The 12,072-nt window shown below is 34.5% G+C and overlaps 1 protein-coding gene across 1 annotated transcript in view; it reads left to right on the top strand.

Moving 5' to 3' along the window:
* Positions 1-9,857, top strand: part of TMEM64 (transmembrane protein 64) — a 27,689-nt gene extending 17,832 nt beyond the window's left edge. Inside the window, exons 2-3 of the mRNA XM_027131375.1 lie at positions 1,194-1,349; positions 7,530-9,857. Of these exons, the coding sequence (XP_026987176.1) occupies positions 1,194-1,349; positions 7,530-7,721 (348 nt within the window). The 3' untranslated portion in view covers positions 7,722-9,857. The remainder of the gene's footprint in view (positions 1-1,193; positions 1,350-7,529) is intronic.
* Positions 9,858-12,072: the final 2,215 nt, after the last annotated feature.

Raw genomic sequence — 12,072 nt, 5'->3', positions numbered from 1 at the left:
CAATTTGTTTTAAAAATGGAATGTTTTCATTACGTTTAAGTAGAGAAATGCATGCGGAAATAAAGTCAAGGTTTTCTTCTCTGAACTTATGTGGAACCCAAACAAGAAAGCCATTCACATAACCAAACTGGTGCAAATGATTTTCAATGCTTGATTTGGATATTTTGAGTATGCTGGCTATCTCCCATGTGGTTTAACGTTGATTGTTCTCAATTAATGTCTCGATTTGATCACTATCAACTTACCTGGTCTACCTGACAGTGGAGCATCGTTCAGCAAGAAATCTCCAGCGCGGAACTTTACAAACCACTGTTCAGTCATAGCACCTTCTCCATACACTGCATAAATCTTTTTTTGCGTTTCAGCTGCGTTTTTACCTTTCCTGAAATAATAAAGCATAATATACAGAAAATCTTGCTTTTTTTCTTCCATCTTTAATATTAAAATGGCTACACAAAAATTCAGTTTTGATAAGTTATTGTTTAAATGCACACCGATATGACAGCTGTCACAATACAATCTAACAAAATTGTTTCGAATGAAGTTAAAGACACCTAAGTGCTACTAGAGCCATCTTATGGAAAAAAACTGAATGAACCTTTTCGCCAACCCAATAGTGTAATTGTATAATAATAATAATTTCTACCTTTTTGAGTGTCAGTCATGTGCTAGCATTTGTTAAGATATTTACAAATATTTCTCATCCTAACAACAACCATGTAAGGTAGTGGTTATTATCCTCATTTTACAAATGAAAAAACTGATATTCAAAGACTCCGCCCTTAAATGTCATTCTAGAGTTACCTGGCTTCAAAGCCCAGTGACCACATTGCCATTTAAGTATGCTTATGAAGAATATTTAAATGACATGAGGAAGACTTAAAAAACTGTTTTTACAGAGTGATCTGTGTGTGCACATTTTATTTACGTGTAAGGAAAAAACAATAGTCACAAATATTAGCTTTCAATGGCAGAATAATAGAATATTAAAATTTTTCTTTAAACTTTTATTTCATCTTTTACATTCTGTATGTATTCCCTTTATAATCATTTTTAAAAACCAGAATGCTTTGAAAAGTAGTTCAGCTTCCTCTACTCCAAGGGAAAACTGCTAGCAAGACTTGTACCACAGTTTTATGTAAAGTTGAAATTTTATGTTGTAATGAATCATTCCATTTAATCTGCTCTTCTAGATTACTGATCTCTCCTTACCCAACTATCTGATGGCATCTTCGGTTGGACTGCTTCCTACCCAGCTCCTGAATTCTTATTTGGGTACCACCCTGAGGACCATGGAAGATGTCATTGCAGAACAAAGTGTTAGTGGATATTTTGTTTTTTGTTTACAGGTGAGTTTAAGGCCAAGGCTTGTCTTTTTTTGTTTCCTTTTTGTATGACATTACTGATTCAAATCTAAGAAATTTCACTGAAAATAATTTAAGAAGATTTTTTCCTTTTTACACCTTTTCTTGTTCTTTCAGTACTACTTCATATTTTGACAACACTTACATTTTTAATTGTGTGGATATATGGAAATATATAGAACTGAATTGACACTTATTGAAAATTCTCTTAAACACAAAAAAAAGGAATGACAAAAATAGGTTTCTTTTTGCAGTGATTATTTTCAAAGTCATGACTAAATCAAATACTGTTTTGAGTTTGTATGAAGTGTTAATACTACATTTCTAAAGATAATGAGATTTGGTGGGGTTGGGTTTTTATCTTAGTTACTTTACCTTCAAATTTTGAAGGTATTGAACTCTTCTATTTGTATTTTTTAGATTATTATACTGGCAATGTAAATTTATTTCTAGTACAATTTGATGTGAACAAAAATTTTTTAGAAAGTATTGCTTTATAAAAAGTATAGAAGTATTCCATTATAAGTTCAAATAATATTTGTATAATAAATTATTACTACCATGCAGATTATAGCATAGTTTGGGGTACATACAATTCAATATAAGAGGTTAATAAAAGAGGAAAATCCTGCTATGTAGGCAGACTTATTCAGTGCCTTAAATTATATGCAGGAAGAGTTAAAAATTCATTTGCTTGTGATACATTTCATTCCTGAGATTTACCAAAATATAAAATCACCATAATTTTTGATGATTTAGTAAGATGATGATGATGGTCACTAACATTTATTGAATGCTTTATATGCCATATATTTAAGCTCATTTAATGCCTACCAAAACCTTAGTAGGCATATAATTTTATTATCTATTATCTCGAGCCAATTGTACATTCAGTGATGTCACACTGGTAGCTTGAAATTGGTCATGACGGGGGTATCTACAGTTATGGAAAATGGCAAGTGTTCTAAGTCAAGCTTCCCACCTCTGATCCTTAAGAGCTAGTTTACTAGCACACCATTGGATAATAATTTGTCTAATGTCTGAGCTGCAAGGGGTAGGATCAGGATTTGAACAAAGGCAGTTGGTTCTAGAGACCACACTTATAACCAACGGTCTACTGAGCAGATAATACTAGTGAGATAGCTGACTTAACTTACTGGTCCCTTGACTTGTAAGTTTTAATTTATACTGTTATTGAATATATGGTGTCACATTGCAATTTACTGTTAGTGGTATTCTCAATTTATTGAGGTACTATATTGTATTAAAAATACTACGATAAATGAAGCCAGAGTTAATTTTCTTTGTGCTTATGCAGTACAAGTTTAGTAAACAAAGTAAGCCCAGGAATATTTACATTAAACTATAAATAAAGCTTGTCAGTGAAAGGGCTTGCTTTAACAAAAATTTTGTAATAGTTTTGATATTCAGGAAGTCAGTTTTTATTTTTCTTTACTATTTTTTCTTCAGAGCTACATTTTTTTAAGATAACCTGCTATAGGTTTAGAGTTTTTGTTACAGTTGGTTTATTTTTATTAATGTAGCATGCCAATCACATACTAAACTTTCTATGTGTTACGTAGTATCTATGTTAATAATTTATGTTTATAATCATCCCAAGGTACTCTAAGATTCTGATGTACACTACATTCTCAGATTGATTTTTTTAGTATATTTAAGCATATTTTATGTTTTTCAAGTTTCCTGAAAACAATTTGAAACATCTTTTTTTCTTGACATTGTAATTAGAATTCCTCATTATTAGTAGTTTTCAGAAGATATTCACTATTTGATACTTTATATTTCTATGCATCTTAGTAAATTACTCAACTATAATCAATGGAATTGTAATAGAACAAACTAGTTCATGCATTTGTCAGTGGTGCTTCTTAAAATATAGGATGTTCTTTTTTCTAAGCGATTTCTTACCCCTTTGCTTGAATTGGCAAATTATTTAAGCTTAGGATACAAAACAGGGGGAAAAAGGTAAATGTTTCTTAGCCCAGACATTTACAAAAAACAACCACCACAACAACAAAAAAGTGAAGGCATGTTTATGCCTTGATTGGATATATTGATGATGTTACTTGTAATTTGTTTCAGGGAGGATTTAATTTAGCTTACAAAAGATATACAGGAGAATAAAAAGAGAGGAGAAAGAAGTCATCTTGAAGGAGAAAATTAGCATAAGAAAAAAGGATGAAGCATAGGTTAAAGTTAGCAGAGTAAATAACATGAGGTTCCTCATATTCACTAGAAATGAGCCACAAATTTGCCTCCCACTGTAGCCACCTAAATAGAGTCCACAGTGTCTGTAAAATCAAAGAAATACCAAACAGATGTTCAGAGGAAGGCACAAGTATTTACTGTACTGAAATCCAACTTAGATTCCATGGTTTGTCAGTTCAGTTAATCTTTTCCATATATTTTTGTGTGTACTCATCAGCCAAAACCCCAATCCTGGATAAATGCAAGTTTTGATCTGCTTTAGCACCTGCTCTTTTGGGGAAGTCATACAACCAAGCAAGTTGGTGATATTTAATTCATGGTTGCAAACCTTCAGCTGGTTTCTCAACACTGCCCTATATTCTGTTTCCTTTGTCTTCCCGTTCCCCCATTTTCCTCAATGACTATTTCAAACTTATCCTCACCCTCCTCACCGTTTTTTCCTCCTCTCCTGGCTTCCTTCTTCATTCTCAACAGATTACCTCTCTTGCTTAACAGAAAAATCAAAAGTCTTCAAATGGGAAACCCCTCAATTTCCAACTAAGAAATGTACTAACCCTCTTATGTTCTGCTCATACTCTCGGCTTGCTTTTCAGTTAACAGCGGAAGAAATCACTTTCTGTAGGCTTTCCCCTTTAAAACTTGTCTTTCTACTTGGGTTTGATTCTTTTGTTTTTTTGTTTTTCTTTTTGTTCTTTTTTTTTTTTTTTTTGATTCATTTTAATAGGGAAACTTTTAAAAAAGTTTTTTGTGTTTTTGTTTTGTTTACTTCACTGGGCTGTTGGGAAGAGTCAGTACACATTGCCAGGCCCTGGGCTCCAGAAAGGCATCTGGGGGAAAATCCCATGTAAAGATGTAGCCCATTCACCCTTGCTGGGAACCCAAAAGACTTTTTCAGTGGTTCTAAACTTATTTTCTGTGGCCTCACCAAATTCTTCCCTCAAGCTTTCATCACTAATCTTCTCTAAATCAGATACACTTTCCAGTTCTCATCTTAACAACCTAAGATTCTGTTGACTATGCCTTTTAAAAACACCTTCTTCTCTTAGCTTCTTTGATAACACTCTCCTGATCTTTTTTGCTGTTTGCCTGGCTCATTTATCAGCACCTCCTTCTCTTTTCACCCCTAACTTGGTCTTCCTCAAGATTCTAGCCAGAGCTTTTTAGTCTCACTCTGAAAACTTTTCTTCTTGGTAAATCAAGTTACTGTGGTTGCTGCTATTATGTTTATTGCAAGGACTCCCTAATACACATCTTCAGCTCAGCCTTCTTTCCATACCTTTAGACCCATTCACTGAATTGCTTTGGATATCTAATAGGCACCTCAAATTCAGCATGTCCTAAGCAGAACTTAGCATCTCATCCACACCCTCCCCCAATTAGTTAACATTTTTTTCATCTCTTTACATTGTATCACCATCCACATAGTATCAAACTTAGGGTGTTCAATAAGTATGTCTTGTGTTTTTAAGAGAGCTCATATGTTAGAGAACAAAGACAAGATTTAAAGGCCTACATTTAAAATAACTAATTTGGGGCTTCTCTGGTGGCACAGTGGTTGGGAGTCCGCCTGTCGATACAGGGGGCAGGGGTTCGTGCCCCAGTCCGGGAGGATCGGTACAATGAAATAACAATGTGGTATACAATGAAATAACTACTCAGCCATAAAAAAGAATGAAATAATGCCATTTGCAGCAACATGGATGGACCTAGAGATTATCATACTAAGTGAGGTAAGTCAGACAGAGAAAGACAAATATCGTGATATCACTCATATGTGGAATCTGATTTTTAAAAAAGATACAAATGAACTTATTTACAAAACAGAAACAGACTTACAGACATCAAAAACAAATGTATGGGGCTTCCCTGGTGGCGCAGTGGTTGAAAGTCCGCCTGCCGATGCAGGGGACGCGGGTTCGTGCCCCGGTCCGAGAGGATCCCACATGCCGTGGAGCGGCTGGGCCCGTGAGCCATGGCCGCTGAGCCTGCGTGTCCGGAGCCTGTGCTCCGCAGCGGGAGAGGCCACAACGGTGAGAGGCCTGCGTACCACAAAAAAAAAAAAAAAAAAAAAACTTATGGTTACAAAAGGGAAACTGGCAAGGGAGGGATAAATCAGGAGCTTGGGGTGAACATACGTACACTACTATATATAAGATAGATAACCAACAAGGACCTACTGTACAGCATAGGAAACTCTACTCAATATTCTGTGGTAGCCTATATGAGAAAAGACTCTAAAACAGAATGAATGTATGTGTATTTGTAACTGAATCACTTTGCTATACATCTAAAACTAACACAACATTGTAAATCAACTATACTCCAATAAAATTAAAATATTTAAAAAAAGAAAATGTTTTAAATAAGGATGAATAAAATAAATATCTTTGTTTCCTATAACATAAAAAATAGAATAAAATAACTAATTTGATTAGACTTGTATTAAGTAATGGGTATTCGCTTCATGTACAGATTCCCTTGTGCAAGTTCCAGGTTCCCCCATCTACTCAACCTACCTTACTCCCAGTATCCTGCCCTTCCCCCTACCTCCCTCAACGCTTGTATTTAGAATATTTCTCCCATAAAATTATAGGTAGGCTTAATTGAAACAGTGTTATATTTAAGGATCACTATGCTTAGAGCAGCCTTTGAAAGCTTGCTGGGACATTAAACAATATCTACTGAGAATATTTGCTCCGAACTCTAAAGAACTGCTTTAAAATGAACTTTGGAATAAATACCATTTAAAAGATGTAGACTGCTTAGACATTCATTGTGCTGAATTGTATGTAGAATGTTTAAGCACAGAGGGACCACAACTTTTGGACAGTGGGAGAAGCCCATGTGGTTTAAAGGGACTTACCTGAAATCACAGCACTAGTGAGTGGCTAAACCAAGACTAGAACCTGATTTTCAGTTTAAAGCTTTTTCTAGTTACCCCTTTGACTGGCGTTTTTCCCCTCACCGTGTTCCTTTGTTTTTGTTTTGAAAAGTATAGACAGTTTCGTGTTCACAATCTCTAGTTAATTTCTTTTGAAGCTTATTGGCATTTCATTTTTTTTAATTGTTTAAATTAATTTATTTATTTTGGGCTGTGTTGGGTCTTCATTACTGTGCACGGGCTTTCTCTAGTTGTGGCAAGCAGGGTCTACTCTTCGTTGCGGTGCGTGGGCTTCTCATATGGTGGCTTCTCTTGTTGTGGAGCACAGGCTCTAGGCGCACAGGCTTCAGTAGTTGTGGCACGTGGACTCAGTAGCTGTGGCTCGTGGGCTGTAGAGAACAGGCTCCGTAGTTGGGGCACACAGGCTTAGTTGCGCCATGGCAAATGGGATCTTCCTGGACCAGGGCTTGAACATGTGTCCCCTGCATTGGCAGGTGGATTCTTAACCACTGCGCCACCAGGGAAGTCTGGCATTTCATTTTTTAAAAGTGTTTCTTAATATTTTAAATTTTGGCTGCACCAGGTAGGTCATTTGCAAATGGTAGTGCTTCTCTCTAAGTGGGCTTAAAAATACCTATGGACATCTATAGTTCTGCACAGAAATAATACTACATTATTACATTAATAAAGTTTAGCCAGCTTTACCTCTATTGTAGAAATTTTTTTTATTCCTTGAAGGAAACTTTTTGGTACAAAGAGAGAAGCTTGACTTGTATCAAACAAACATCATTTAATATGGACTAAAAGGGATGTATAGTTGCCTTGTGTTACCCGGATACCATATAATGGTTACCCTGTAGATTTTGGCCCTCCACACCCGGCAGCCAAAGGAAGAATAAATGACAACTGTGTGTAAACTATTTAAAAATTTTACCTAACGGTATTTGACAAGCATCCTGTTTGTAACATTTCTAAGACAAATATTTATTGGATATATTTCTCCCCTTTTTCCATGTAAACTATTGTTAACTGTAATATTTTATTTTTATTCACAGATTATTATAAGTATAGGCCTCATGTTTTATGTAGTTCATCGAGCTCAAGTGGAATTGAATGCAGCTATTGTAGCTTGCGAAATGGAACTGAAAACCTCTCTGGTTAAAGGCAATCAACCAAATATCAGTGGCTCTTCATTCTACAACAAGAGGACCCTAACATTTTCTGGAGGTGGAATCAATATTGTATGATTCTAATGAAATGTATGATTGTCAGAGCCTAGTGTGTGGTCCAAGGTCTAGCAGTCCCCTCGCTAGTGGGCAGATGCAAGTTCTAATTGTATTACAGCACAAAAAAACAAAACAAAACAGAAACTGACTAGTTTTTAAATTGCACATTTTTTAAAAAGCAAGAATAATTTTCTGGATAAGTAAGTGTAAATGTAGATGCAATTTTGGCTGCAACTCTTTATCATTTATTATACCCATAATGGCCTATAGGTCTGCACTTTCGTTTTTCTTCATCGTTTTCTTTATGGGTACTTATGAATAGAGAAATAATCCAAATATTTTTTTGCTTAGTGTCTTTATTTATAAAGTCTATGAATAGTTGTAAGCATCTTTCCTACTTATAAAGATGAGTAAAAGTATGCAATTTTAAATGTATAATATTATTGGACATTCTTTGCTTTGGTAGTCTTTCCAGAAAGGATAAACGGTGTGTTTTTTTTTTTTTTTTTCTAATTGTTTTAGGTGGGACCACTTTGCTTTCCTTTTCCTTGCTAGTTAGAAAATAGACGTGAACTTTTGTTTGAATGTATTTTTGTAAGGATCAATTATACCGATACACACAAGCTTAAATCCTACATTGTGGGACTGAAGTGCTCTTAAGATACCTTTTTTAGTTTCACTGTGTAATATGCAAAGCAAAAGGGAAATTATTTAAATGGGTGGTGGCTCAAATTAGAACTTGAGTTCTAATTTCATTACATTGGTTTTACCCTCCTTAGGTCTTCCATCAAAGGGCTGTCCTATTGCAGTCTTACTAAAACATTTTATTAAAATAAACTTCTTTTTCTTTTTATATTCATAATTAGGCTTTGAAATAAAGATGTTATTCCTTTAAAGTGGTGGGCTTACCGTCATTAAAGATGTCACTCAGGTGGCCTTGTTTGATCAAAACGCCTTTCTAAAACACTAAGCTTTAAAATCATGTTTATAATTCCATTGAAGTACATATATATTTTTCCCATAAGTCTTCATCTTTAAAACTATAAGTAATGTTAACTTAATGCCCAGATTTGTATTATTTGCCATACTGTAGAGTAGGCTTATTTTGTTTGGTTTCTGGTACTTATTTTTCTCTAAGACTCAGGAATTCTGAAATGTGAAATTAAGTCTCGCAATTCTTTCTCCTGTAGAATGAATTGAGTGTATTTATTAATAGCACTTATGTGTATAGAATATAATGATTTGGCAATATGATTCATATGACATATTATTCATTTATCATCTTATATTTTTTAAATAGCTTAATTGTGAACTTAATGATTCATTTTTTTTACAATGGAGATTATAGATATGAATGCAAATTTTCTAATAGGTATCTCTTTTTTAGCTCTGAAGATGTCACCTTATCAGAGACCTCCCATATGCCTTTTCATTAGGGTAAAATCTTTGCCCTGATTTACTAAAGTGCAAAAGAATTATTTGTAAGCATATTATTTTAGTTTTATGCTAAAGATGCATTTGACCACTTTAATGTGTAAATTTTTTGCCCTGTTGCAGGTATAATTGTTTTCCTGTCCTTCATAATGCCTAAGTTTGCTCACCTTTGAGTAACAGTGAAGTTCATATGTACATACCAAGAAGAACTCAGTGCAAATTATCTTATAGGCACCTGGGTCTAGTCTATAGCATTCAATTGGCCTACAAATCCTTCCTTCTTTTATTGGTAGAAAAAATATATAGTATTGGAATATTATTATTCTTTTTTGAATCCTAATTACTTGTTTGGTTATCTTTAAAAATTATTTAGTTTAATTATCTCAATAAACAATATGTTTGATTTATTCTTTTCTGTCTAACTTGACAGTATTTCTCTTGTGCTTCTTGTTTGTGTTTAGTTTTTGGTAAAGAAATCAATAATTTAAGATCACTACTTTCATACACTTGTATTACACTTCATGTATTTTGAAGTGCATTTATTTAATTAGCATTTTGTAACTTGAATAATTTTGCCAAATGAATACCTTTTGGTAGTTCGTCATGAGTTCTTCCAACTGTTGCATTTTGCTTAGTACTTAAAATAAATATGTAAAGGTAAAAGAGAAGTAATTTTCTGTATTCTGCCAACATAATTTTATATAATAAAATCATCCATTTTTACTTAAAATAGTATGGATTTACTATTTCTAAAATACTAATCTAAAGCTGCAGTTTTCCTTTTGTTCATCATCTCTAGCCTCCACATAAACTATTTTCCCTTATAGCCATGCTATTTGATAGCTGGTTTTTTATATGAGCTGTCTATAAATTGTACAAAGCATTACCATGCCTTATTCACTCCATCTTTAACTCTGTATCCCAGATTTCTGGCAGCAGCAAATTTCTACAGGATCCTTTTATGTTGCCCAAATATTACATCCAGTCGTAGAGTATATATTTATAAGAGAAAATGTTTTGGATTTCTCAGATCATTTAAGTGCAGTATAAAGTTGCTTTATGCATATTTTTAAAAGCACACAATATACCTTATCTCAAATCTGATGAAAGATATGTTCTATTTTTAATTCGTTGGGCCTTTTTCTTAGTTTTCCACATTTTCTGGGTTATTACTAATGATTTTGTTTACTCTTTGCCAAGTTCTGTCATGTAAATTATTTTTAAACAGCAGCACCTCTTTTTAAAAACATAATAATTTACTAAATGTTTTCATGTCCATTTTCATTTGATCATCTGATTTGTGAAATAACTTGAAATCTGTACTTTGGTTTGTGAAAATAATAGAACCAAATCTCTGTCATTAGAATGTGTATTTTGAGTTTATGTTCAGAAGTGACTTTGTGGGTTTGTTCAGAACCAACCATACTCTCCTTTTAAGCACTTTGTAACCAACTGCAAACCTTTTAAGAAGACTTTCCCCTGATAGGATCAAGCCTATGACTATAAAACATTTCCCTCCCTGAGAAGCTATTAAGTTCAGTATCTACTCTTATTTACCATTGCTCTAACTGAGCTAGGTGGTGGAGCTACAAGCATATACCAGTATGTGTTTGTTAATGTGCAATGCTGATTGGAACTGTTCTTAGGAAAGGTGCTATGGCTTACATACGTCAATATTTGTGGGACTTTCTTTAGAATGCTGAAAGTTGCTAGGTATGTGCCAGGTTGATGCAGGTAAATCCTGAGATGCATGGTAAATCCATGCTGTTCAAAACCAGTCAGCATTTGCAGAGAATAAGAGAGCTTTAATGAGGACCTCAGGAGCAATGATGCTGACCTAGGTTGATGACTTCAATGATGGAATTTTGTTTCAGACACAGGCCACTCAGTGTACCAGAATGGTGGTCTGAATAACACTATCTGGTTTTTAAATTGGACATTGCTAATTTCTGTTATAATAAACTGTTCAGGATATAATTTTTTTAAAGGTCATGTCTTTAACCTAAAAAGCTTAAAAGAAGGGAGTGGAATCACTTGTTCCACAGGATATTTAAAGCTAAGGAGTTCCAATAACCTCACATATGTTGAATGAAAACTGTTAAATAATTCAACAACTAAATAATAACTTGGTACTTCTGAATTGCAAAGTGATTGCTGCAAACTATTTTCTCAGGTAGCTGAAGATTTAAAATAGATAATTCTAAAGGTAAATCAGTAAAATCTTTTGATAATTGGTATGCCAGATCACTTGTGTGCCTGAGAAAATAAAAGATTATGCCAGGGGAGGGAGCAATTCAAGAACAAAGGAGGACATGCTCCTAAAAATGGGAATGCTGGTAATTGACCTTAGATGGGGGTGGTTATGGTTATAGCAGAGGCCCTGTGGAGAAATGGTTCTGATGTCTTACACTGACACTCGATCTTCTGTGTTTTTTTTTCTAATATCCCCAAATCATGAAATGCTACCTGCCAGTCAAACAATTGTTAGTCATGTATCTCAGGCTGCAGTAATGCTTATGATGCCTTTCATAATGTTACAGGACTTTGGTAAATCTAATTTCCTGTTGACCTCTACCCTGTTTCTATGACTGTTTCCTTGAGGCCCCATTCCAGCTGCCATAAAACTTTCGTCTTAATACTGAGAAAGACACTTGTTCTTGTTTATTTGTAGCAGATCCCATCCTGTTGCATGTATACGTTTCCTAGACATTTTAGGTCAAAATTGCTTGCTAGAGCATAAAATAGGCCAAAGACGGGACACCACATGTTGCAGACTGCCTTCAGCTGGGGTGGTGCAGTGGAACACTCACTGGATAAATGTGTTAGCAGCGTGTTCATTACCCAAGATTGTACAGTACTTTCTGCCATGCTCACTCTCCTTGGCTGAGGGTGCCTGTCAGCACTCAAGAGTGTGGGGAAAACATATTTTAATAGTATA

This window comes from Aethalodelphis obliquidens, unplaced genomic scaffold (genome assembly GCF_003676395.1).
Source record: "Aethalodelphis obliquidens isolate GAN/ISIS:26980383/991018 unplaced genomic scaffold, ASM367639v1 scaffold39, whole genome shotgun sequence".
NCBI lineage: Eukaryota > Metazoa > Chordata > Mammalia > Artiodactyla > Delphinidae > Aethalodelphis > Aethalodelphis obliquidens.
Note: the sequence above shows the minus strand (reverse complement) of the source record. Positions and strands in the feature narration are given on the sequence as shown.